This window comes from Lissotriton helveticus, chromosome 12, assembly GCF_964261635.1.
Source record: "Lissotriton helveticus chromosome 12, aLisHel1.1, whole genome shotgun sequence".
Classification (NCBI taxonomy): domain Eukaryota; kingdom Metazoa; phylum Chordata; class Amphibia; order Caudata; family Salamandridae; genus Lissotriton; species Lissotriton helveticus.
This window is the reverse complement of record NC_136073.1, coordinates 272,426,851-272,453,204: the sequence shown is the minus strand read 5'-3', so window position 1 is coordinate 272,453,204 and position 26,354 is coordinate 272,426,851. Positions and strand designations below refer to the sequence as shown.

At 46.4% G+C, this 26,354-nt stretch overlaps 1 protein-coding gene across 4 annotated transcripts in view; it reads right to left on the bottom strand.

Moving 5' to 3' along the window:
* LOC144798682 (polycystin-1-like protein 3) overlaps positions 1 to 26,354 on the bottom strand; it is a 1,031,816-nt gene that overhangs the window by 831,418 nt on the left and 174,044 nt on the right. For all 4 annotated transcript variants that reach the window (XR_013603613.1, XM_078669668.1, XM_078669669.1 and 1 more), the window contains exons 5-6: positions 8,237 to 8,364; positions 1,254 to 1,380 (exon numbers count right to left, since the gene is read on the bottom strand). Coding sequence is in view for 3 of the 4 variants with exons in the window: in XM_078669668.1 (XP_078525794.1) it covers positions 1,254 to 1,380; positions 8,237 to 8,364 (255 nt within the window). In the remaining variant the exon portion in view is untranslated. The remainder of the gene's footprint in view (positions 1 to 1,253; positions 1,381 to 8,236; positions 8,365 to 26,354) is intronic.

Sequence of the window (26,354 nt, the reverse complement as noted above, 5' to 3'; positions counted from 1 at the left end):
ACACTATGCTACAGAACTCGTAACCATTACCCTAAATTTAAAAGGTCAACATCCAGTGGGATTTCAAACTGCTTGAGATCCTTACTTAGAAAGGAATTCAAGGATTTCTGTCCATTCCGCTGTCTAATTAAACCTACAATACTATTTCAACTCCTCCCTTTGCAAAGTCAGGGTGTGTATGCATTACTTACTATGAAAGAGAATCCAGGTCTTGGAAACTGGAAGTTCTTGCCATGGGCTAAAGAAGGGTGATTAACTATACTGTAATTTAGTCAGCTGGCTAATAGTGCACCTGTCACTTGAGGGACAGGTAGTTGTCCGCTATTAGCTCCGTCCTTTTAATAAATTCTTACAATTACCATAGTCTTGAATAAGATCTTGGTTTGTCTGAATTTGTCTCATCTCATACTGCTAGCCTAGAGTCCATCACACATCGCGTATCTGTCTATGTTACACTCTATCTCACAACTGCTGTTGCATTTTATCGACTTCACTTTACAGCACCAGTAAACAATTAGTTGGGAGTGTACATGTAAAATTCAGAAACAAATAAATATGCTATGAATGCCTATGAAACCGTCACTGCTCGGACGACTGGCCGACGGGGCAGAGGGCGGATATTCCCCTAATAAAATGTAGTTGTTTACTCTGTAATCTGAAATGTAACTGCACTAGTGCCAAGAGAAATTTGAATAGTAATCTCCCATTGAGAATGCTCTCAAATATTCAAATGACGTGTTTCTTCTCAATCATATAGCAAGATCTCAGTGCTCCTGCGTTGCGCTGGAGCTTTCTACAGTTTGGATTCGCCGGCTGACCGTAAAATACGCATACATATCACTCACAAGACCATATCCCTGAATTTCACAGCAGACAGAGATCACACCATCTCCGATCACATTGCTGAGGTATATATCACCGACCTGCAAACCAAAAAGCTTTATGGCTTCTGCTAGTTCAGGAGTTCCCAACGTTACTTAATGAGAGCAAGAGTCATACTTAAGGAACTCTTCCTGTGGTCAGTGTGCATGCAATCTATGTAAAGGGGACTCATTTACAAAGACTCAGTTCACTTGGAACTCTTTCATGACTTAGGCACTCATGCATAAAAGTCACCACTGCTGCACTTCAAAGAGAAGGACTTCATAGATGAATGTCATTAGAGGCTGGGATTAGCCACTTTCATAAAGACAAGCGGGAGACCTCAAAGTGTATATCTGCCTCTTGTCTAAAGTGTCTGATTTTAGACTTACCCGAACCTCAATTTCATGATATTCGCTGAGCAGGCTTCTCAGAGCTGCGCTGTCAGGGAAGGAAACCTTGCAGTTGGTCGGCTCCGGAGTTCCGTATGGAATGAGATGAAAAGTAGACGTGTTCTGCCTGAAACAGAAGTTTGATTTTGTGTCATTTACTGATTTCTCGACCCCGTTGTGTGCACAGGGGCAACATAGCAACCTATCCCTTCCATGATCAATTGTTGAAACATTAATTCCCTGTTTATCCATGGTGAAGCCTTCTAAGGCAATTGTAGAACAAATGTATCGGAGTCTTCGTCACAGTTACCAGGAGGCGCCTGTAGGTCATTATTTCAAAGGCTTATTTTTCAAAGTAGAAAGGAAAAATAACATTAAAGCTAAAACACTGAAATTACACATAAGCCAATGAACTTTCTGAAAGTATGAAAAAAAGGAAGACAAAAATTCCTTATCTTTGGTGGGATTTTAAATTACCCACAGTGTTATTTTCTTTTTAATATTTACATTTGTTAAGCCCAAGTATTTGCCAACCACTCCCCTGCCACACCCTCGCTTTACCCTGTCCAAGTCTCATTCCTGACAAAGAGGCAAATGTTATTATCAAATCCTAGAGGTTCCCAGCAGCAAACAAACCCACACAGATATAGCAGGAATGCTGCCAAGTGTAGTGACAACTTCCTAAAGGAGCCAAAAGTCCCTCCATTTCCTCCTGAATTCCTGCCGGCTCAGCTATGAAATATGTTGGGGCAAATACCATCTAATCACAGCCAAGAGGTTATACTGACCATAGTGTCATGCTCTAGATTGGTTTGAGCCGCATTTTGTGGCCCTGGGAACAAACAATCCATTTCTAAGCATATTTCACCCATTATAAATCAGTTTCCACTTGTCAGCATTACAACTTTGAGCAATGTAGTCTTTACTATGAGTTCTAATTAATTAAATTGCACCACCCCTAATTAAGGTTAGTAACATCCGACCAGTGTTTTGCACGATGGACCAAAATTTACCTGTGATTCTTTCTTTCTCTGATTTGGTAATAAATTACAAATATTAAGAAAACACAATAGTGTACCCCAATGCTAGAGCATTTGTTTAATGTTGTACAAAGCGAAGGCCAGCTCAATGACTTAATGCTGCTGGTGGTTTCCACATCTGTGTATCACTCTTACCACACACTGAATCATCCCAGGGAGCGCGCCGCAGGGCTACAGAGGCCTCAACAAAGGCCCATAAATGTGTTACCTGTATATAAAATGTATTTTACTTTACTCTCTGTCCCCTTATCCGCTATTTGAGAGAAAGAAAGATTGGAACATACAAATATGCTGATGATCTTCAATTGGTGTTTCACATCAACTCATCAGCATCTTCAGTTCATAACTTTCAAGCCACCATGATCTTCATAAGTGACTGGATGAACTACAACCAACTTATGTTGAACCCAGACAAAACGGAGCTGATTCTTACAGGTAGACTTTCCAACCTGGGGCACTCCAACTTTTGGCCATCCTCTCTGGGTAACTCCCCGGTGCCAGCCAGCTCCGCCAAAAGTTTGGGTATAGTGATTTCTAACGACTTGTCACTTAACACCCAGATTCGACAGTGGTTTCCGCTAGCTTCTTTTAATTGAGGAGGATAAGAAAGATCAGCAGATTCCTGTCCAGGGAAGCTCTGAACCTAGTTATTTTAGCTTTGGTTATCTCCCGCTTGGACTATGCCAATTCATTGTATGTCGGCATCCAAGCCTACCAACTGAGACGCCTCCAATTGGTTCAGGACCAAGCTGCCAGACTTATTTTTCATCTACCTGAGTGGCAGCATATCAGGCCTCTCATAAAGAAGCTACATTGGCTTCCTGTGGCCAAGAGAAGAGCTTTTAAGCTGGGATGCACCGTTTTCAAAGCTCTTCACTGCAATAGTCCAACCTTAATTTCTTCCAGGATCCAACGCTACATCCCTTCTCGAGACTTGCGATCCTCCCACCTGAATCTGTTAACGACGCCCTCTTTCAAACGCAAGAAGCATGGTGGCTCCAGATTTGCTACCCTGGCCCCACAATTTTGGAACTCCCGTCTTGTGGAGATGAGGTCGGTCTCCTCCTATGTCCAGTTCAGGAAACTGCTTAAGAGACAGCTGTTTAATCAAGCATATAGTGCTCCTCTCTCCCCGCTTAGTGCCATGATACCGTCTGGTGAACGTGAGCTCTATAAGTTACTGTAACATAACATAACATAACACTTAAAACTCTTTTAGCTCATATTATGTCATACTTTGGCCACCAATTAATTCCAGGCAAAGGATTGACTATGACTTTTTATAATATAGCTTTTCTGATTTGTGTTGCTTTTATTGCACTTTTGACTGTATGCCAGTTGGAATTGGAGCTACTATTTTATTTCACGGTCCTTTAAGTTACAGCAAATCGTGTTGCCATAGGCACAGAGTTCTTAACCATAGATTATTTGCTGTATGAACCAGTCAGTGCTTAATTTGAGCTGGTGATTGCTGGTGGTAGTCGCCGGCATTCATTTTTGGGGACCGAAGTAAAGGGAGAGAACAAGGATTAAAAAGACCTTGTATATGTAAAATGAAGAGACAGAAAGTGTAGGATGGTGAAAGAAAGAAGTGTGAGGAGGAGTCTAGACTAGGCAGGTTTGGTATTTGGCAATCGCTGTGTTTAGTGGTGGGCTCCTAAGAAGAGGTTTGGACCCTGGCATTTCTTTCTTTATTTTTGTGAAATTAAGCAAGGAGGTTGATACATTTTGGGGAATATTCTATTTCAAAGTCTTCAGAGTTGATATGGAATTTGAAAAAAAATAGCTGAGATGAAAAGATGTTTAGGAACTAGTGCACATCAGAGAATGAAAGGATGGATAAATGCATTCACAGTAAGCGAACCCTGTTCATAGTGCATTGCAAATATATATAAACAGGCAGAAACCGAGTATGGAAGAGTGAGGGTTCTAACAAAAATACAGTGGAGAAGACTTAGCTCATAAGAAAGATATAGGGTCTCTTATAACTACACAGAGCTAATTCTGCTTCGAGTGCAAACTCTCGGTGTCCCCCTGAAACTGTATTCCTCTTTGGGCAATATTTGCCAAGGTGCTAATTGCCCAGGTACTATTTGCCCATCTTTAAATTGTTCACCCCCAGCTATTTGCCTACAAGTTTACCACTGGTAAAACCTGGTGAATATGTTGTTGGCAACTTGCATTAAATTCAAATTTTTGCACTGCTGCGAAAATCTGTATCGTGCATCCCGAAGAGCCTTCCAGGGAGCACAGTTTAGAATTTCTCACCCTTTGGCAGTGAGATTCTTGCCAGATCTCACTTGTTCACATTTGGGAAAATGGCACATAGTACTCAATTTGCACGTGGACAAATACTGCATATGCAATTAGTGCATGAGCAATACCGACTAGGAGTCCTGATTTCGGTATTAACTGGTGTTTGCACATGAAATCAAATTAGCCACGTTACGTAGGTGTAATCAGGGCCATACTGTTGGGTCGTGATAATCCCATATTCTCAAATAAGCCTCCACCTCTGCCTTTGCTCTCCCTTTACTATTACCAGTTACTTTGGAGTGTATCAGACAAATACCCCATCTAATACATCTTGGAATTGTAAGGGGCGGGCAGGGCTTTACCTCGTGGGAGAAATCCACTGGGTGTCCTTCAGAGGTCTGCTGGGAGTCCTTGCCCTAGGAAGATAGATTGACCAACTAGTGAAGAGTATACCATTGGAGACGAGGCGGTGGTGGATGCAGAGTCACAGAAAGTGGACTGTTGTAATGGAGGCACACCTCTATCAGATGAAGCAATTTATAAACCAAATATGAACTACCATTCGACATTTGAGTGCTTGGCAGCAACATATTTATTGGTAGTACAAAATTATTTCAGTATTTGAAATACTTATTTGTTTTCCCAATTCAATTTAACCCATTTCCAGACAAGTTCATTATCAGACCTTTGCCGAAAAAGCATGCAGATGTATTCGGTTGTTTGTTGTACAGAATTTATAGAGTGCAGTATTTGTTTGAAAATGTGATAAAATTCATCTATTTGAATTTATTTTAACCCGTAATGATTAAAATATTAGTAGTATATTTCTTATTAAAGTGAATGCTATAAAATGTTAATTGATATTTTAACATTCACAACACAACTTGTTTGTAAAAATTCAAAAATGCTTCAACAAAGACTCCTACAATCAGAACTTCTTCTCACATTAAAAAGCATGTGTTTATTACTTAAACACTGGGTAATCCCGGCATCCACAAAGCTATTCCACTGAAATCAAAGCCTCTCTCCCATAGTCTTTACAAGCAAAATAAGTGACCAATCAACACTGAAAACTTTCCGGGCGCAGGGGAGGGGGGGGTGGTGTCTTCATATTGGCCAATAATTGTTTGGGGCAACTGGGTCACACGAGTCCTTGTTAGGACAGGGGCGATCTGATCAGTGAGTGTGTCAGAGCTGCACAGGCTTCACCTGTCAGTAGGGAGACACTGGAATGTCCTCTAACTGGAGTGGTAAGGGTCTCTGCTTAGATTGCTGTGATGGCCAAGGGCAGAGTGTACAGAGTCCTTTCAATGTGTCTGGCTTCCCAGGAGGGGAAGCATTACTTCAAGAAGGGTTTTAGTGGAGGAGAAGCTGCTGGGAAGGTGTTGCCAATGTAGTATGTTTGTTTGTGAGGGCAGCAGGGTTGGTAAGTGCCAGAGCCTTTTCAGATTTTGTGGCGTACACAAGGCCTCGTGATATATACAGGAGACACTGGTAATCAGAGTAATGCGAAGACAGTAGTAGACATGGGAGGCTGATCCTCATTTGGAGTGGTGCAGCTCACATCACTACTTGTTGATGGGAGTTCAAGGGAACTATGATGGAGACTGAAATAGGCATTTTCTCATAGTTCAGCCTTAATAAGAGAATATTGGGTTCTATGTCCAACAAGCAAGGAAAGTTCAGAACAGGGAAGATCCTGAGAAGAACTTTCCCAATGAAAATACACACACTCCCCAGTTGGCCAGTGTGCTGAAAAGGTGTCAAGAAATTAATAGTTTAAATTTATGCAATTCAATTTGTATCATAGAATATATTTACCTCTTGCAAAGCTAGGGATGATAAGCCCTAGTAAAACAGCAACAGGCCCTAGATGTGGGGAAACAGGTGTGGGTTTCTTACATCTGATGTGGGAGCCTAGAGCATTAGCAAAATATTGGAGTCAGTCGTGATGAGCATAATGCATCTGATGACTGAAGGCCTGCCCACTCTCGCCAATATACAAAGCCTAATGAGAGTGATGCCCATACTAAAGGGGAGAACAATTAAATACAAAATTGTAACACTTGCGGTAATAGTCAATAAGTGTCATATAGCTACACACTTGGGCCAACAGTGAATGCATGGATGAAAGACAGGCAAGCATGGGCAGTGACAGAAGAGGGAATGAGTAAACAAAATGCGGAGCGGCAACAAACTAGAAGGGGACTTAATACATTAGCAGCGCTATTCCAAAGGTCCGATGAGCCCTGAGATACAAGGCCTCCTTGAAAGTAATCAAACAAAGCAAAAATGATAGTGGCAAGGGGATGGAAAGGGCAGAAAAGTGTAGAACCCCCTTGCAGAGAAAAAGTAAGAACGCTGTTGGAAACTGAACAGTGAACAACTAATAGGACATTACATATATGGGGCAGCACTGTAGGGCATAAAGACCTAGTTTGAGGTACAGACCAGTCTGGGAAGTGGTGTGTGATAGGGAAGTTGTCATTGAATCTATGTCAAGACAAATAAGTAACATAAAGTAAATGGATGCATAGGAATATACTATAAAGGTACGTATGTACGCATAATATGAGAAATAGTGCATAGTTGTTATTTGTCTTTTTCTATGTGGGAATAAAATAATCAAAGATGTTAAACATATGTTGACTTGTGTGCAAAGTATTGTCTGAACACTAAACCTACCTCTTGTGGAAGAATGATCATCCACTCGATTTTATTCAATTGCCGGGGAGGAAGAGTTGTGATACATGCTAGCCTTTCTTAGTTGAAGGCCATGGAGGTTTTGTTCACAATGTCTAGTGTGTTGTGGGGGTTGTTAGGGAATGTTAGAGATTGTTGTGGTGTTGGACATGTCATCTTCTGTTTGTTGTCTTTTGGGAAATTGGTTGGAGTCGCTAACATAGTGAATGCTGCTGTAAGTTGAGAAAGTTAGGTGTATGGTAAAGGCTAAGAGGGTAATTTAAAGTCACACATGCTGGCTTACAGGAGAATAATTGTTTCAGCCTTTAAACACTACTGCGTTTATGATTTTTACAGTGGCCTGTCAGATGCAAAGGTGCTGGTGAAGGCGAAACAGATTGAGGCTCCAGTATCCGGAACATACCAGTTCCTTCACCTTTAACGCAGGATGGATATCCAAGAGGTAGGTGGTGAGGCATCTGCCAATTTTTGGTACTGTCCACCTTCAAATGATGCTCAAATTCAAAGTATGTTTTTGGTTGGGGTTGAGCAGATATTTGTATTATCTACTCATAGAACAGTTGTATGAGGCTAGCAGTGTGTGGTATTAAACACTAGTATGTTGGAGAGGTAACTTTGTCTTTTCCATTCAATGCAGTTATTCCTATGGACTTGGGAGCTTGTTTTTGTGTTACTCACAGATTGTGAGTTGGTTGGTTTCAAAAAAGGTTCGGTTTGCGTGATCTGCTCAGCAAATAAATATTTTTTGTAGTCGTCATCATAGCTTGGTGACGAGGGTCTGCCGGGATTAATTTGTCCTATATATTTGGTGCGTTTGGTGAAGATTGTCAAATCTCAGTGTACATTAACCATTCATCATTTTTATCAAATTGGGTGACTGCTGTTACAATGTAGGTATTAACAATGTGTTGAGAGTTGGTGCTTATGATATTTGCTTCATGTGCTGTGGATTTTGTGTTATTGGCGAAATTCGCATTGCATTACCTGCTGATAATCATGCTGGAAATGGACGAGGCAGCTGTAAGGGTTGGTCCTTCACTGCCCCTGTGCAGTAGAAATGATGCCTCTATATATTCCAGGGCTGAAAATGAGGAATAGAGCAAATGGTCCACCTGCATCATGGATCAAAAGCAATCATAGTGCATGTTAACAAGGCAGACAAATTAGAGGAAACTGCACAAGTTAACAAAGCATGCCCTAGAAAATCAGACAATACCAGACTCACACCTTCCTTTCCCTGCCTGGGTCTCTGATTTTCAAGATTCTTCTCTTACACTAAATCATAAATCTCTGCATTTTCTAAATATGTTCCCAGGAACACTGCCACTGTCTATACTTGCTCAAAATACATGTGTGTATGTCCTGGTAATCTTTAATTCACTACATCCAGCAAACAGTTTTGCTTCAGAGCATGCTGAACCCTGAAAGCAGGGTTTACTCCCCGAAAAAGAGATTGGCAGGGAATTAATTTAACAGTAAAGTTGCACAGAACAATACTAACAAATCACATCTCAGGGATAAAACCGTTTTAAAATCAAATCAAAAAATCGTAAAACTTACATTAATCAATTAAGGTGTGGATAGTAAATTAATGGCACCATTTATTGTGCTGATATTCCTCTTAATGGTTTTACTAACAATTTCATAACATTTTATAACATGTAGGACAAATAAAAACAACATGCACAATAACTTGTAAAGGACATTTACGCACAGAACAACTTTTATGTCTTGAAACTGTTTTAGGTTTAATCGAGTTACTCATACTGACACCTCCATTCTGAATTGAAAATAAATCTGGAGAACTTGGGGGTCAAGTTTAGCCCTAAAATAAAATCAAGTTTGTCCTCGCACATCAGATTAACAAACAGAAGACATTCTATTCATTTTTAAACAATGTGCCAAATCAGAAGGAAAATAGAAAGTTAGGGGGGGGGGGCAAAGGCGATCGAGCTAGGATTTAGTAACAATATTGAAGGAGGAAGTGTTTTTTAATATTAAAGTCTTAAGATTTTCCTTTTTTTTTTTTAAACAGATTTTTATTGAGTTTTGGTCAAACATCTTACATCCATGCATCATAAACGGGTCTTCAGCGCCATAGTCCTCGCTAGGATAAAATCAACAGTAGCCCGCATCCTCTATGCTTTAACAATTCTCCCTCCCCCCTCCCCCTGCCCCCCTTGTCAGTGTGCCCCCTACCGCCTTCCCCATAAAGTGGCATAAACCTTTGTGCAATAGTGCCCAACTCCTTCTAAGACACCCACAGTCGCAGCCCTCAGCCAGTCGGTGATCCAGAAACAGTGCAAAATATAGCATGGTACCTTAGCGGTCTTTCGTTCCCCTTCAACAAGAGTGCGTAAACCCTCACATGCACCAGGCTGTGAGGACCTAGCTGGCTGCGCCTCCCGTGTGTACCCCCGCAGTCCCCGCCCCAGTCTCCATCGCCTGACTCGCCGGCGCTTCCATCTCATCTCCCCCACCAGCTTCCACCATTGATTGAAGGTCCGCCACCAGCGCACCCGACGCCCTGGCCGCATCTAGCGCTTTGTCATTAGAAGTGCGTCTGGCTAGCTGTAATCTAAGAGTCCCTTCACTATTCGCCCATTGCTGGAAACTCCCCCGCCACCTCAGGAAGCTGGGGCCCCCCCTGGACTTCCAGTGCATTGTGAGCTCTCTCTTGGCCATAATCAACCCCAAGTCAAAGAATTTACTTGTAATTTTTGTGGCCGGCGTGTGCGGGAACCAGAGTAAAAGGCAAGCCCCCATACTCACGTCAACTTGACGTCCCGTGACCTCATTCAAGCAAGTCATGACATCAGTCCAGTATGTACCGAGCCCTGCGCAGGACCAAAACATATGGCCAAAGTCTGCTCCCTCCGTGTTACAACGAGGGCACACTGAGTGTGCTCCCCCGAAGACCTGCTGAATTTTAACCGGCGTCAAATAAGCCCTGTGTAGCGTGAAATACTGGACCAGCTGAAACCGAACCTTGCGCGTGCCCTTCCAGGCCCGTCGCACGAGCTGAGGCCAGGTCGCCTCCGGTATCTGCCGGCCAAGGTTTCCCTCCCAGCGCTCCCGCAACCTATCTGGGGCGGCGGTCCATCCAATGCCATTCTCCTGTACAGGCAGGTGATAGCCTTGAAAGTGCCCGCGGCCATCGTGATGTATTGGCAGCCCAATGACGTGGGGGGTTCCGCCAGATCCAACTTCCAGTGCTTCTGGATTCCGGATACCAAAGCCGCATGCAGCAGAAAGTCACCCCTTGGCAAATCAAAGGTGTCTTGCAATTCGTGGAACAGCAACAAAGTACCATCTCTATACAAGTCCCCTATCATGTGGACCCCACGTTCCTCGCAGGTGGCCAGCGCTGACCAATCCCCGCCATGGGGGAGGGCAGTGCACATGCCCAAAGGGATCTCCGGGGCATACGGGGTGGGAAATCTCGCACGTTTCTGGCTACGCAGCCAGCATTGGCGAAGGGTACGCTCCTCGAGAGTGAGCTGGTCCAACTGAAGCCTCTGCTGGAGCACTATGAAGGACAAGATATGGCGCTGTATAATTCTGCCCTGTGGGCCGTCTGGGCCCCTAAACTCCTGCGCCACCGCCTGTGTGAGCCATTGCAGCTGTGCCGCCAGATAGTACCATTCAAAATCCGGTACCGCCAGACCTCCTTCCTCCCGCGATCTGAGCAGAGTGTTCATAGCTACACGTCTCCTGCCGGAGCCCCAGATGAACCCTATCACCATCGACCGCAGCATCCTGAAGAAGGAAGTCGGAATCCACACTGGCAGTGTGCGAAAGAAATAAAGCAGTCGCGGGAGGGCCACCATCTTCAACAGCGCTATTCGTCCAGCCACTGACAGTGGAAGGGTACGCCAAAACCCCATATTGCCTCTAATGCCCCTCAACGCTCTGCCCACATTTCCCTCATATAGGAGCGAGTGGGTGTGGTAAATATAGACACCAAGGTACGGTAAGCACTCCGATTCCCAGCGCAGTCCCTCCGGCTCCGTGGGCTGGGCGCTACGTGGTGTCAATGGGAATAAACAGGTCTTGGACCAGTTAACACGCAGCCCTGACAATTCGCCAAACTCCCGAAGGAGGACCCGTGCACCTCGTACCGAAGTCTCCATGTCGGCCAAGTATAGTAAGAGGTCGTCAGCATACAGGGAGATGTAATGCAGGTCGCCGCGCAGCGGCACCCCCCCATAACATTGCCCCTGCCTGGCTCGTGCTGCCAGAGGCTCGATCGCCAGCGCGAAGAGGAGCGGGGACAAGGAGCAACCCTGTCGGGTGCCTCTTTCCACCGAGCATGCCGCAGATATTGAGCGGTCCGTACGGACCCTGGCAGTAGCGGAGTCATACAGCAGCTGCGTCCAGCGGACGAAATCATCCCCTAACCCGAACCGACAAAGCACACAAAACAGATACGACCACTCCACGCTATCGACTGCTTTTTCGATATCCACCGACAGCACGGCCGCGCCCGTGGGACCCTCCCCCTCAACTTCCATGACCCGTATCAGTCGCCTTATGCATGTCGAGGTGTTCCGCGTGGGAATGAAGCTCGACTGGTCTGGGTGCACCAGAGTACACATATGCACGGACAGCCGCGTGGCCAAGATCCTACTCAGCACCTTATAGTCCACAGTGAGCATCGAGAGCGGACGGTAAGCCGTTCTGGCGGCAGGCAGTCCGCCCTTCTTCAGTAACGGCACTATGATCGCCTCTCTGGCCGACGGTGGCAGCCTGCCCAGCTTCCAGGCCTCGCCGTACACCCGATGTAATTGAGGTGCTAGGAGGTCAATGTACGAGGCGTAGAACTCCACCGGCAGACTGTCAGCCTGCTCCGGTAGAGCTCCGCGTAATAAGCTAGAAACTGACCGTTAATCTCTTTCTGCGAGTGAACCAGGTCCCCCGCGGGTGTAGCCAGTGATAGTATCGGCGTACCCCTAGTTTGTGGGTTGGCCAGCCATGCTAACAACGTGCCTACCCGGTCTCTCTCAGCGTGTGCCCGGACCATGTACTCTCTATAATCAAGGCAGCGAAGCCTCTCAACTTGAGTGGCTACCCGCTCCTGAGCCGCCAGCACTTCCTCCCTACTGCCCCCCTCGATATGACTAGCCCTCTCCGCCTGCCGCAGTGAGGCCTCCTCCCGCTCTATATCACCTAACAATGTCCGACGCGCCCCCACTGTGGACGAGAGGCACACACCTCGCACCACCACTTTGAAGGCGTCCCACTCATGCGCCCTAGTGGTCGCGGACCCCGCGTTCTCCTGAAAGTAATGCTCTATACCCTCCCGCACCTCCGCGTTAAACACCGGGTCCTCCAGCGCCAGCGGGTTCAGTCTCCATGTGGGAACCGACTGCCGCTGTCTCGACCAGAGGACCGTGAGCAAGCAAGGGTTATGATCCGAGATAGTCCTCGCAAGGTATTCGCTGCTACGTGTGAGTTCCTGGGCCCCAGGTGTACAAAGCACAGTGTCAAGGCGCACGTGAAGGTCATGGGGTGCAGAGTAAAACGAATAATCCCTGTCAGCGGGGTGATGTGTCCGCCAGGCATCTAAGAGGTCCCATTTTTCCTGCCAGTTCTTCCGGGCCCTGGCCACTCTGCGCACCATTGATTGCTCCAGTGGGGGATGGGAACGATCCATCTCCACGTCTAGCACCGAATTAAAGTCCCCCCCATAAACACTGTGCCCACCAACAGGGACGCCAGCCTCCCCGACAGCGCCGAGAAGAACGCAGCCTGATCAGAGTTTGGGACATAGACACTGCAAAGCGTAACGTCCCGGCCATCGAGACGCCCCAGCACAGCCACAAGATTTTCCTGTTAGTAGGATGGTCATCAGTCCTTTTAACAAAGAGGGGATGCAGTTCTGGCACTTTGGGAAAGCACTGTCATTTTTAAATTTCACCTTGTCAGTGCATGCGCTATCTCTTTGAGACATGCTGGATCTACTTTGTGGGCATACAGTCCGCCTAATGCTTTTAATTTGTTGCTTTGCGTGTCCTTCGCAAAGGCTTGCTTCTATGTGGTTAATGCTGGTTATCTGTCGCTTCGTTTTGTGTGTCGACCCCTCCCGTGGCACATGCCCCTGTTACTTGTAGGCTTGCCCTTTTGTGCATGTAGGTTTGTTGAAGTTAACTAGTTTTTTATTTTCTTTCAGCCTGTGTTTACATTGTCAGCTTTTCTTCCAGTACGCTCTTCACCCATCCCAATTGCTGTGTGTTTGAAATTTCGGCTTTTCTTCCTGTATGCGCATGTCTCTGTATTTTTGTGTTTTTGTAGGCACGGGAGAGTCGACGCCGAGACTCGAACCAGGTTTCCCAGTTCCAAAGTCGGCAGCTCTTGATGTTATGGCACATCCTTTCACTAAAACAATCAACATTTCTTGTAGTTTTTGTCTCCTTTTGTTTTCCTGAATGCACCCACCGTGTACTCAATATCCTGGGAGGGTCTGCTCAGGTATGATTATGAACAACACTAGTTTACAATGATTCCTGTCTCTGTCTGTTTTGTAATTCTTAGCAAACGTTTTGAAATTGGAGTAGGTTTTTTCCCTAGGCCTATGGAGAGGTGACAACACAACTCCTATTAACAGCAAAACATGTTCATAGTTTCCGTGGTAATGTTGTGCAATTTATTAAAAGAAAATATAAGCCTTCTGAGTGTCATTAAAATTATATTTTTAATTCTTTGATCAATTCAATGTTTTCTGTACACTACTTAATTGAAGTAAAAAGGTTGAATTCATACAAGAAATGCACCTTTGCCCATGTTTTTGTCTGGAAATTATGATTTTTGCAACATACAGTATAATATCTGACTACTTCAAGATGGCCACTGCATTTATTTGGAAACCGGGGCTAGTGCTTTTTCCTTCCTATATTTCTATGGTGATATATTAGTTTAGCACGGGAAACCTGTAGTTTCCCTTTGGTTGTTTCACCTTCAGGGAGCTGGTTGTGTTTTTGTTTTTTTTATAAATCTTTTTATTATTTTAAAGCAAGAAAATAGACAGACATATCCGGTGCCATATATACATCCAATGATAACAGGGTGAATTGATACAATAACAGGATAGACGTAGAGCAGCAGATAATCTTCGAGAGGCCCGCGCTATTGAGCACAAAATAACATTTGCATCAGTATAATCGATAAACAGTTTAGATGCGGATCCTCAAAACCCTCCCACCCATAAAATCGAAACAGCAGGAGAATCATGGCAACCAGACACTAGAAGTTAAGGATCAAAGTCAGGATATTTCGCCAATATTACGAGTAAAGGAAAGACTAAGAAAAAAATTGAAAAAAGGGGAAAAAACATATGGGCGATAACAAAAAGAAAACAAAAAACCCATCCCCCCACCCTGCACCCCTGCAAACGGCTATCGCCTAACCCCCAGTAGCAGCGTGCCTGTCGCCCCAACTAACTAGGTTCTAAAAGAAGAAATCTACAAAAGTAGAGAAGTGGAGGAGGGCCTATTCGTACGGGCTCCCGGTCACCCCTCCCCCCCGCGAGAACCAAGAATCCCCAGATTGAAGTCAAGAAATCTATCGGACAAGAAATATGTATCGCAACAAGGGAAACTTCAAACACCGCCCAGCCTTCCTAAAGCATAAGTTTAGCAGATCCCATGCCCATCGATACTTGAGGTCAAACCCAGTCTTTCAATCTCATCCCTGCCCCTTCCGATCAGACGTATGAGTCCCCTCCGGACAAACCACTTCTTCCACAGGATAGTCCGAGGACGAACAAACTGTAATAGAGATCAATGCAGGACAAAGTAGAAGAATGAAAGTGCCGTGAACACCGTCAGGTCCAGAGACTCCCCTCCTCGTTATGAACTCCCAGCGTTGATTCGTCCGCCTTTCTTAGCGGCTCCGATGTATAGGGGAGTGACGCAGTTTCAGTCCGATAACAATTCTCATCAAAAGTCTCTGGAGTGGGAACATCAATTAGTCCTTCCATAGTCGGCAACGATCGTAGGCTTAACAATCCATTGGTGGCATCAAACTTGTTCTCATCGTCCAAAACACTGGTCAGAGGCTCCGTCACCTCCCACAGTACGGGGTCTACTTCCTCCATCAGAGTGGCCATCTTGGGTATCTCGGTTGTCACCGTTTCTTGTAGTGGAGTAGGGTCTGGTCCAATTCGTACCTTCTCAGACAAGCGCACTACCATCTTCTGAATGCGGCCTTCGACGTACACATGAATTGACCCTATGGCTGCCAACACAGTTCGTAGCGACGGGTCACTCTCGGTCCGTTCCACCACTCTTCGCTCGGTGTCGGTCATGATTGCTTCCCCCAGCGAGCTCGATCTCTCAGAGGGGAACGGGCGAATAGGGAACGGACGCCTGCAGAGGGAGACTTATCAGTTGTTTCGATGATATCCTAGGTCCGCCACCGCAGGCGGAGATCCCAACCCAGCGAACACCAGCGAGCCCGTTACCGGGTCACCGGGCAGGACCCCCGTCCACAGCTGCAATCGTTGGGTCGTCACCCCTCCTCCGACTTTCACCAAGGCAGCCAAACGTCATCCACATCAATCCGAAAAAGCAAGGGAACTGGTTGTGTTGATGGTGATTGGCTGCGTTGGCAGGAGGTCACTCTAGCCAGTGGTGTGCTGGATGCAATCAAAGCTGTTGCTTGAATGGAGCGCACAGGTTGAAGGTGGAGCAGTGGTTGACCTGGAAAGTGAAACTGAATATCATTGCAGCAGTGGAGAGGCTCATTCCATGTATAATAGTGGTGGCTGCTGCTTTTGTGGAGGGAAAGACCTGTGGGTTAATAGGTCAGTTGTGGGCCACCTCCGACTTGCACAAGCCATAGCCCTGGCCATGGATGGAAGATGAGCATTTTCATTCAGTTATCACACACTCTAAATGATGGAGCAGAATGAGTTTCCACTATACCCACACCCCTAGATTATTAATGTTTTGCGAAAGTGAGACTTTAATTTCCTGATAATTGGTATTATGACCAATAAAATGCACCCTGTTCTATCCTGCGACTCCAAGAAATGTTCATAATGTATTCTGTTTTTTTTCTTTCTGATATTCATTTTCTTTTTTATATTTGGAGCAATTCTACTTCTAGTAGTAACACAACTGTTGAGGTGTAAGTTAGGGCTATTGACTTCTTCATTAATCATCTAAAGTCTAAACAAAACAAAAGACGGACTAACCCTAAAGTAAAAGTGATGAAAGCAATTACAGACCTTAAGCCCCTCAATTATCAAGTCAATGGCTCATTACTGGTTTCAAACATTACTTTTAATGTTTTGTTTAGAAACAGCGTTAGTTAATCTACTCCAGCATAGCTGATGTGTGCTTGTGTGGTATTTACAACTGCCAACAGCTATTTTAGGATGATAAATTAAAAAGCATTGACAAAACCAGTAAGTTGTCACTTTCCTTTTAAATACGAGACCCATTGGCTTTGCCAATGATTGTTCTGCTTGTTGGGAAGGAAATGTACTCCTGCCCTGAGTGCCCAATTGTACTCTTATCTGGATCTCTAATGCTGATTTTTGTTGTTATAGGCAAACACAGATCATGTGTGTGCCATGACATAGGTCTGCCTCACAGAATGTGTTCTTGTTAGACAGGAGGGAACGGGAGGGGGGGGGGTTGTTGCCCAAAGCGCTATCTTCATAGTGATGGAAGGCTACTGCCGTACGAGCGCTGTGGTGGCAGTATACTGTGTAGTGATCAGTAGGAGGGAACAGATCCTTTTTACCATGTGTCACTGGAATGAGGCCTATGGGCTCACTCACATTTTTAAAGTTACGCTGCTGTGTACTTAACTCATCTGTGACCTACATCAGGTAGATGCAGAGTGCTGTGTAGTGCTGGAGTATTGACTCTGCGCTGGGAAGGGTACTGTACAGGCATAGAACAGTGCTGTGCCATACAAGCATTGTTAGTGCATGTACTGAGTGTATGTATGTCTGCAAGAAAAACATTACATGAGAGATGTAGTGCTGTGCAGGGTGTGCACAATGAAAGCATGTGTTGGGTGTATGTGTGCCTGCGAGCAGTACCATACATGAGGGGTGAAGTGTTGTGCAGCAGGCATATGGTATGTTTGTGTGTTGACAGTGTGTGTATTTGCACATAAAACACCAGGGTACACTACAGTACTGACCAATGTGCTAAATGTATGTGTGTCTGTGGTGGCGCAATACATGGAGTTAACAGTGCTGGAAAGTATGTGTGCTGTATATGTATACTGAGTGCAAGTGTTCTAGCAATGATACATTACATGGAGGACCCTGGATTCCATTTTGGGAAGGCACAGCTTGGCTGGAAAAGAAATGAGGAGTAGAAGAATACCCCCAGGCAGACTTGTGTATTGCTGCATTCCTGTGAGCTGGGTGGGGCACACTGGAAGAAGGGCAATAGAGACTCCCATTTACACTTCAAAAGGGTGCTCTTTGATTCAGTGATAGATCACTAGGAAGGGGCCTGAGCACGGCTCAGGAAGGAGATGGGACTGAGAAGGTAATCATAAAGAATGGGGCTGGGAGCCCAGGATTAACCTTTTGTTGCATATATCACTGTGGCTGACATCCAGGAGTGAACTCTAGTCACTCCCATGGCCTGTGCTGGCTGTGGGACTATCAGAATTTCAAGAGGAAAAAAGAGAAAGACAACTGTACACTTGAAAGGGGCCGGAACTCCGACACAAAACTGTACGATCATATTACATGCATCTTTAAGATTACATCTAAATTGAGAGAATAGTATCAATCTCTGGTAGTGCCACTGCTGTGCCAATTTCTCTTGAGAATGGAATGGTCATGTACGTCATTGGCACTGTCTGTTAATCATGCACGGTTTCTTCAAACATACAAATTTGCAAATATACATGGACAACAGCTATCCAGTATATACATTAGGGAGCACTACTAGAATCCACCTGAAATTTCTACTTTTACATTGACAAGATCATAATGGCCACCACTGCTTCACACCAGGACCACTGAAACACCTACTTTCAACAGAGCTAGTCACAGTTCTTACAACTACCCAAACCAAGGCTGCCAGATTAAAGAGCTTCCCATGCTTCATGATAATCTGCACCAGCAAGAAGGAAAAATCAGTAAAAGCGCCTAAATTCACCTCAAAGCACCGCCATCCCACAACCCTATGATCCAGCACGCCTGCCCTCATCACTATCCCACTCACAAAAAAATCTAAATTCAGGAGCACTCTCAGAACCCCTTTCAGAGTGCCATCGGGCAAGCAGGAGTTACTGGGCCGAACCATGGTGGTTTAGGCCTTTCACTCCTCATTTTACCAGGGTCTGGCCTACTATGGCTCTTGAGCAACTGGGTCAAGTATCCCTCTGCCCTTGACTCTCACGGGTAACTGTTAACGGCCCGGGGGGCAGAGGGGTGGGAGGTGGGAGGGTGGGGGTTGGTGTAGATACAGATTAGAGAACACGGCTCATAACTCAAAGTGCACATAGTAATGTCACTGAATCGATGTCCGTCAAATACTTGCTTTTCTATGAAAAAGTATTTTAGTTCAAACTCTACACAAGCAAAAAGCATAACAACATTTTACGCCACAATACAGTCCCCTTGAGGTCAGAGGTCTAGTGTTTGTCAGGCTAAAACTAGTCTCTCCCTTTTCCTTGTAAAGTTGTCAGGGTGGTTCCCTATTTGCTGGTGACCCCCTCCAGGGAAAGCTTACTAGTAATCTGCACTCAAGTATTCCCCTTTGACTCTTAGGAATATGTTCAAAGTGTCTATGGTGCCAGACTACCTTCCTCTGGGGCCCAGACAGTCCTGATTTGAGTCTTACTCACACCTGTAGCATGGAAGCATTCAGCGTGTCAACAGGTCCCCTGACTGCACAACTCGGAAGTTCTGATTCTGTTGGGCAAAGTCAGATTGCTTGCAGTACTTGCGGTAGCACACAGTAGGTGCAGGCCCTCTTTTGATCAGAACTGCCAGCTTTCCACAGTGATCGGAGATACTATCAATCTGCAAAGATGTGGTCAGATAAGTCCCCTCTGTAGGGCTCCCGACTGCACCTTGCTCCCTTCAACTCTCACCTTTTCTTCACAGGGCACACTGGTCTTGGCAAGCAGGCAGGCGTTGGAGCTCCTGGCTCCAAGGCAGGTGGTCTTGGTTTCCCTGGGTGATTTCCCCTCAACCAGCAGAAAGACTAACAGGCCTTGGCTCCAGGTGCTGGTCACGGGCAGAAGTCTTGCAGAGCTTCCCTTCCTCACACAGCCTGTCAGGCGGCTCGCCAGATTACAAATTTTGGGTGTCTCAATCTCCCCTTCTTAGAGGCCATTTCCATACACCAAATGAGTCTTTGAAGTTTTATGTTGGGGTTCTGCTTTCTTTTGAAGTGCCCTCTTCTCTTCCCTACTCTTCCTCTAGAAAGCAGCCTGTCTCAGCAGGAGCGTCTGCAAATATCAAAGCCCCACAACACCACATGGGAGTGACTAGAGGTTCCCACCTGGATGTCAGCCTCTGTGATCTGTTCATCGAAAAGTTAGCCTAGGGCCTCAGCCCGACTCTTTATGATTCTCCTATCAGCCCCATCTCCTTCTCCTGAGATATCCTCAGGTCCCTTCCAGGTGACCTCTCTCTGAATCAAAGTTACTTACCTTCAGTAACGCCTTATCTGGTAGAGACTCTATTTAGCTGTGGATTTCTTATTTTAGAATATTCTTCCGGCATCAGACTAGATTTGCGATTTTTTTAGCAATCTCGCTCTGTGCCAGTAGGTGACGTTGTTCAGCTCGGAGTGGCGTTGTTAGCGATGTCTGTGCCGGAAGGGGCGTGTGCAGTGCCTACACAGGCACCACCCCAGCGCACTGACCTTAGTTCTTGGCTGTTTTTAAGCACCAAAAGCACAGAGCCAAGCTGTGAAGGAATGACGAGTGTGCCAAGTGAGGTCCTGAAAGACCTCTATAGTTGATAATTGCAGACAGTCCGCAGAATGAGAAGGATAGAAGTATCAGTAAGGAATCTGCAGCTAAATAGAGTTTCTATCAGATAAGGTGTTACCTAAGGCAAGTATTTTGTTAATCTGACATCAACAATTTTAGCCACAGATTCCTTACCTTAGAATAGATACCAAAGCAGTGTTTCCCCAGATGTGGGTCTGCAGACTATTCATACTAAAAGGTCCTGGAGCACCCAACAGGTGAAATGTCCATCTCTCTTGACCTGACTGCTTAGGCAGTAGTGTTTGGCAAACATGTACATCAATCCCCACGTGGTCGCCTGACCGATGTCCAGAACTGGGACTCTTCTAGATAATGCAGTTACCGCAGCTTTAGCTCTGATATAATGAGCTCTCTAGCCCTCAAGGGGTTGTTTCTTGGTATTGCATAACATCGTATCCATCGAGAAATGGTTCTTTTCTGAACTTCCTTCCCCTTCTTTGCCCCCACAAAACCAAGAAAGAGTTGAGCGCCCACCCGGAATTCTTTTGTACGATCTATGTAGAACAACGATGCTCTATTTTGGGCCCAGGCAAATGCATCTCTTGTCTTCCTTGGTAGTATGAGGTGGAAGAAGGTAGGCAGTGTGATGTTCTGCAGGACCTGAAAATGTGTAACCACCTTCAGCAATACAGAAAAGGGGGTGGTGATGGACAGAGCATCTGAATTAAGCAGAACACTCCTACCCAGTCAAAAGATCAGGGCTTGATCCATCACCGTTTTTTAGCTCACTGCACCATCCCAGCTCAGAACCTGGCTATATGCAAATTAGTCTGACCCTGGCCCAGTGCATCATGGGAACAGGGCAGACCAAACTACCAAGCCAATTCTTTACTGGAAAGGAAACAAGCTTCCGGGGACCGGTTTCTGGCATTACAGCCGTCTTCGGCCCGGCTTGCTTGAATCCTGATGGTGCAGTGAGCAAGGGACTCATGTCTGAGCATACCCTTCCACTCCTATAGTGGCCAAAACGATTCAGAAAAGGCTCTAATGCCAGAAACCGGTCCCCGGAAGCTTGTTTCCTTTCCAGTAAAGAATTGGCTTGGTAGTTTGGTCTGCCCTGTTCCCATGATGCACTGGGCCAGGGTCAGACTAATTTGCATGTAGCCAGGTTCTGAACTGGGATGGTGCAGTGAGCTAAAAAACGGTGATGGATCAAGCCCTGATCTTTTGACTGGGTAGGAGTGTTCTGCTTAATTCAGATACTCTGTCCATCACCACCCCCTTTTTGAATCGTTTTGGCCACCACAAGGTGGAAGGGTATGCTCAGATGTGAGTCCCTTGCTCACTGCACCATCAGGATTCAAGCAAGCCGGGCCGAAGACGGCTGTAATGCCAGAAACCGGTCCCCGGAAGCTTGTTTCCTTTCCAGTAAAGAATTGGCTTGGTAGTTTGGTCTGCCCTGTTCCCATGATGCACTGGGCCAGGGTCAGACTAATTTGCATGTAGCCAGGTTCTGAACTGGGATGGTGCAGTGAGCTAAAAAACGGTGATGGATCAAGCCCTGATCTTTTGACTGGGTAGGAGTGTTCTGCTTAATTCAGATACTCTGTCCATCACCACCCCCTTTTTTAATCGTTTTGGCCACCACAAGGTGGAAGGGTATGCTCAGATGTGAGTCCCTTGCTCACTGCACCATCAGGATTCAAGCAAGCCGGGCCGAAGACGGCTTTAATGCCAGAAACCGGTCCCCTGAAGCTTGTTTCCTTTCCAGTAAACAATTGGCTTGGTAGTTTGGTCTGCCCTGTTCCCATGATGCACTGGGCCAGGGTCAGACTAATTTGCATGTAGCCAGGTTCTGAACTGGGATGGTGCAGTGAGCTAAAAAACGGTGATGGATCAAGCCCAGATCTTTTGACTGGGTAGGAGTGTTCTGCTTAATTCAGATACTCTGTCCATCACCACCCCCTTTTTGAATCGTTTTGGCCACCACAAGGTGGAAGGGTATGCTCAGATGTGAGTCCCTTGCTCACTGCACCATCAGGATTCAAGCAAGCCGGGCCGAAGACGGCTGTAATGCCAGAAACCGGTCCCCGGAAGCTTGTTTCCTTTCCAGTAAAGAATTGGCTTGGTAGTTTGGTCTGCCCTGTTCCCATGATGCACTGGGCCAGGGTCAGACTAATTTGCATGTAGCCAGGTTCTGCACTGGGATGGTGCAGTGAGCTAAAAAACGGTGATGGATCAAGCCATGATCTTTTGACTGGGTAGGAGTGTTCTGCTTAATTCAGATACTCTGTCCATCACCACCCCCTTTTTGAAACGTTTTGGCCACCACAAGGTGGAAGGGTATGCTCAGATGTGAGTCCCTTGCTCACTGCACCATCAGGATTCAAGCAAGCCGGGCCGAAGACGGCTGTAATGCCAGAAACCGGTCCCCGGAAGCTTGTTTCCTTTCCAGTAAAGAATTGGCTTGGTAGTTTGGTCTGCCCTGTTCCCATGATGCACTGGGCCAGGGTCAGACTCATTTGCATGTAGCCAGGTTCTGAACTGGGATGGTGCAGTGAGCTAAAAAACGGTGATGGATCAAGCCCTGATCTTTTGACTGGGTAGGAGTGTTCTGCTTAATTCAGATACTCTGTCCATCATCACCCCCTTTTTGAATCGTTTTGGCCACCACAAGGTGGAAGGGTATGCTCAGATGTGAGTCCCTTGCTCACTGCACCATCAGGATTCAAGCAAGCCGGGCCGAAGACAGCTGTAATGCCAGAAACCGGTCCCCGGAAGCTTGTTTCCTTTCCAGTAAAGAATTGGCTTGGTAGTTTGGTCTGCCCTGTTCCCATGATGCACTGGGCCAGGGTCAGACTAATTTGCATGTAGCCAGGTTCTGAACTAGGATGGTGCAGTGAGCTAAAAAACGGTGATGGATCAAGCCCTGATCTTTTGACTGGGTAGGAGTGTTCTGCTTAATTCAGATACTCTGTCCATCACCACCCCCTTTTTGAATCGTTTTGGCCACCACAAGGTGGAAGGGTATGCTCAGATGTGAGTCCCTTGCTCACTACTGCACCATCAGGATTCAAGCAAGCCGGGCCGAAGACGGCTGTAATGCCAGAAACTGGTCCCCGGAAGCTTGTTTTCTTTCCAGTAAAGAATTGGCTTGGTAGTTTGGTCTGCCCTGTTCCCATGATGCACTGGGCCAGGGTCAGACTAATTTGCATGTAGCCAGGTTCTGAACTGGGATGGTACAGTGAGCTAAAAAACGGTGATGGATCAAGCCCTGATCTTTTGACTGGGTAGGAGTGTTCTGCTTAATTCAGATACTCTGTCCATCACCACCCCCTTTTTGAATCGTTTTGGCCACCACAAGGTGGAAGGGTATGCTCAGATGTGAGTCCCTTGCTCACTGCACCATCAGGATTCAAGCAAGCCGGGCCGAAGACGGCTGTAATGCCAGAAACCGGTCCCCGGAAGCTTGTTTCCTTTCCAGTAAAGAATTGGCTTGGTAGTTTGGTCTGCCCTGTTCCCATGATGCACTGGGCCAGGGTCAGAATAATTTGCATGTAGCCAGGTTCTGAACTGGGATGGTGCAGTGAGCTAAAAAACAGTGATGGATCAAGCCCTGATCTTTTGACTGGGTAGGAGTGTGCTGCTTAATTCAGATACTCTGTCCATCACCACCCCCTTTTTGAATCGTTTTGGCCACCACAAGGTGGAAGGGTATGCTCATATGTGAGTCCCTTGCTCACTGCACCATCAGGATTCAAGCAAGCCGGGCCAAAGACGGCTGTAATGCCAGAAACCGGTCCCCGGAAGCTTGTTTTCTTTCCAGTAAAGAATTGGCTTGGTAGTTTGGTCTGCTCTGTTCCCATGATGCACTGGGCCAGGGTCAGACTAATTTGCATGTAGCCAGGTTCTGAACTGGGATGGTGCAGTGAGCTAAAAAACGGTGATGGATCAAGCCCTGATCTTTTGACTGGGTAGGAGTGTTCTGCTTAATTCAGATACTCTGTCCATCACCACCCCCTTTTTGAATCGTTTTGGCCACCACAAGGTGGAAGGGTATGCTCAGATGTGAGTATCTTGCTCACTGCACCATCAGGATTCAAGCAAGCCGGGCCGAAGACGGCTGTAATGCCAGAAACCGGTCCCCGGAAGCTTGTTTCCTTTCCAGTAAAGAATTGGCTTGGTAGTTTGGTCTGCCCTGTTCCCATGATGCACTGGGCCAGGGTCAGACTAATTTGCATGTAGCCAGGTTCTGAACTGGGATGGTGCAGTGAGCTAAAAAACGGTGATGGATCAAGCCCTGATCTTTTGACTGGGTAGGAGTGTTCTGCTTAATTCAGATACTCTGTCCATCACCAACCCCTTTTTGAATCGTTTTGGCCACCACAAGGTGGAAGGGTATGCTCAGATGTGAGTCCCTTGCTCACTGCACCATCAGGATTCAAGCAAGCCGGGCCGGAGACGGCTGTAATGCCAGAAACCGGTCCCCGGAAGCTTGTTTCCTTTCCAGTAAAGAATTGGCTTGGTAGTTTGGTCTGCCCTGTTCCCATGATGCACTGGGCCAGGGTCAGACTAATTTGCATGTAGCCAGGTTCTGAACTGGGATGGTGCAGTGAGCTAAAAAACGGTGATGGATCAAGCCCTGATCTTTTGACTGGGTAGGAGTGTTCTGCTTAATTCAGATACTCTGTCCATCACCACCCCCTTTTTGAATCGTTTTGGCCACCACAAGGTGGAAGGGTATGCTCAGATGTGAGTCCCTTGCTCACTGCACCATCAGGATTCAAGCAAGCCGGGCCGAAGACGGCTGTAATGCCAGAAACCGGTCCCCGGAAGCTTGTTATCTTTCCAGTAAAGAATTGGCTTGGTAGTTTGGTCTGCCCTGTTCCCATGATGCACTGGGCCAGGGTCAGACTAATTTGCATGTAGCCAGGTTCTGAACTGGGATGGTGCAGTGAGCTAAAAAACGGTGATGGATCAAGCCGTGATCTTTTGACTGGGTAGTAGTGTTCTGCTTAATTCAGATACTCTGTCCATCACCACCCCCTTTTTGAATCGTTTTGGCCACCACAAGGTGGAAGGGTATGCTCAGATGTGAGTCCCTTGCTCACTGCACCATCAGGATTCAAGCAAGCCGGGCCGAAGACGGCTGTAATGCCAGAAACCGGTCCCCGGAAGCTTGTTTTCTTTCCAGTAAAGAATTGGCTTGGAAGTTTGATCTGCCCTGTTCCCATGATGCACTGGGCCAGGGTCAGACTAATTTGCATGTAGCCAGGTTCTGAACTGGGATGGTACAGTGAGCTAAAAAACGGTGATGGATCAAGCCCTGATCTTTTGACTGGGTAGGAGTGTTCTGCTTAATTCAGATACTCTGTCCATCACCACCCCCTTTTTGAATCGTTTTGGCCACCACAAGGTGGAAGGGTATGCTCAGATGTGAGTCCCTTGCTCACTGCACCATCAGGATTCAAGCAAGCCGGGCCGAAGACGGCTGTAATGCCAGAAACCGGTCCCCGGAAGCTTGTTTCCTTTCCAGTAAAGAATTGGCTTGGTAGTTTGGTCTGCCCTGTTCCCATGATGCACTGGGCCAGGGTCAGAATAATTTGCATGTAGCCAGGTTCTGAACTGGGATGGTGCAGTGAGCTAAAAAACAGTGATGGATCAAGCCCTGATCTTTTGACTGGGTAGGAGTGTGCTGCTTAATTCAGATACTCTGTCCATCACCACCCCCTTTTTGAATCGTTTTGGCCACCACAAGGTGGAAGGGTATGCTCATATGTGAGTCCCTTGCTCACTGCACCATCAGGATTCAAGCAAGCCGGGCCAAAGACGGCTGTAATGCCAGAAACCGGTCTCCGGAAGCTTGTTTTCTTTCCAGTAAAGAATTGGCTTGGTAGTTTGGTCTGCCCTGTTCCCATGATGCACTGGGCCAGGGTCAGACTAATTTGCATGTAGCCAGGTTCTGAACTGGGATGGTGCAGTGAGCTAAAAAACGGTGATCGATCAAGCCCTGATCTTTTGACTGGGTAGGAGTGTTCTGCTTAATTCAGATACTCTGTCCATCACCACCCCCTTTTTGAATCGTTTTGGCCACCACAAGGTGGAAGGGTATGCTCAGATGTGAGTATCTTGCTCACTGCACCATCAGGATTCAAGCAAGCCGGGCCGAAGACGGCTG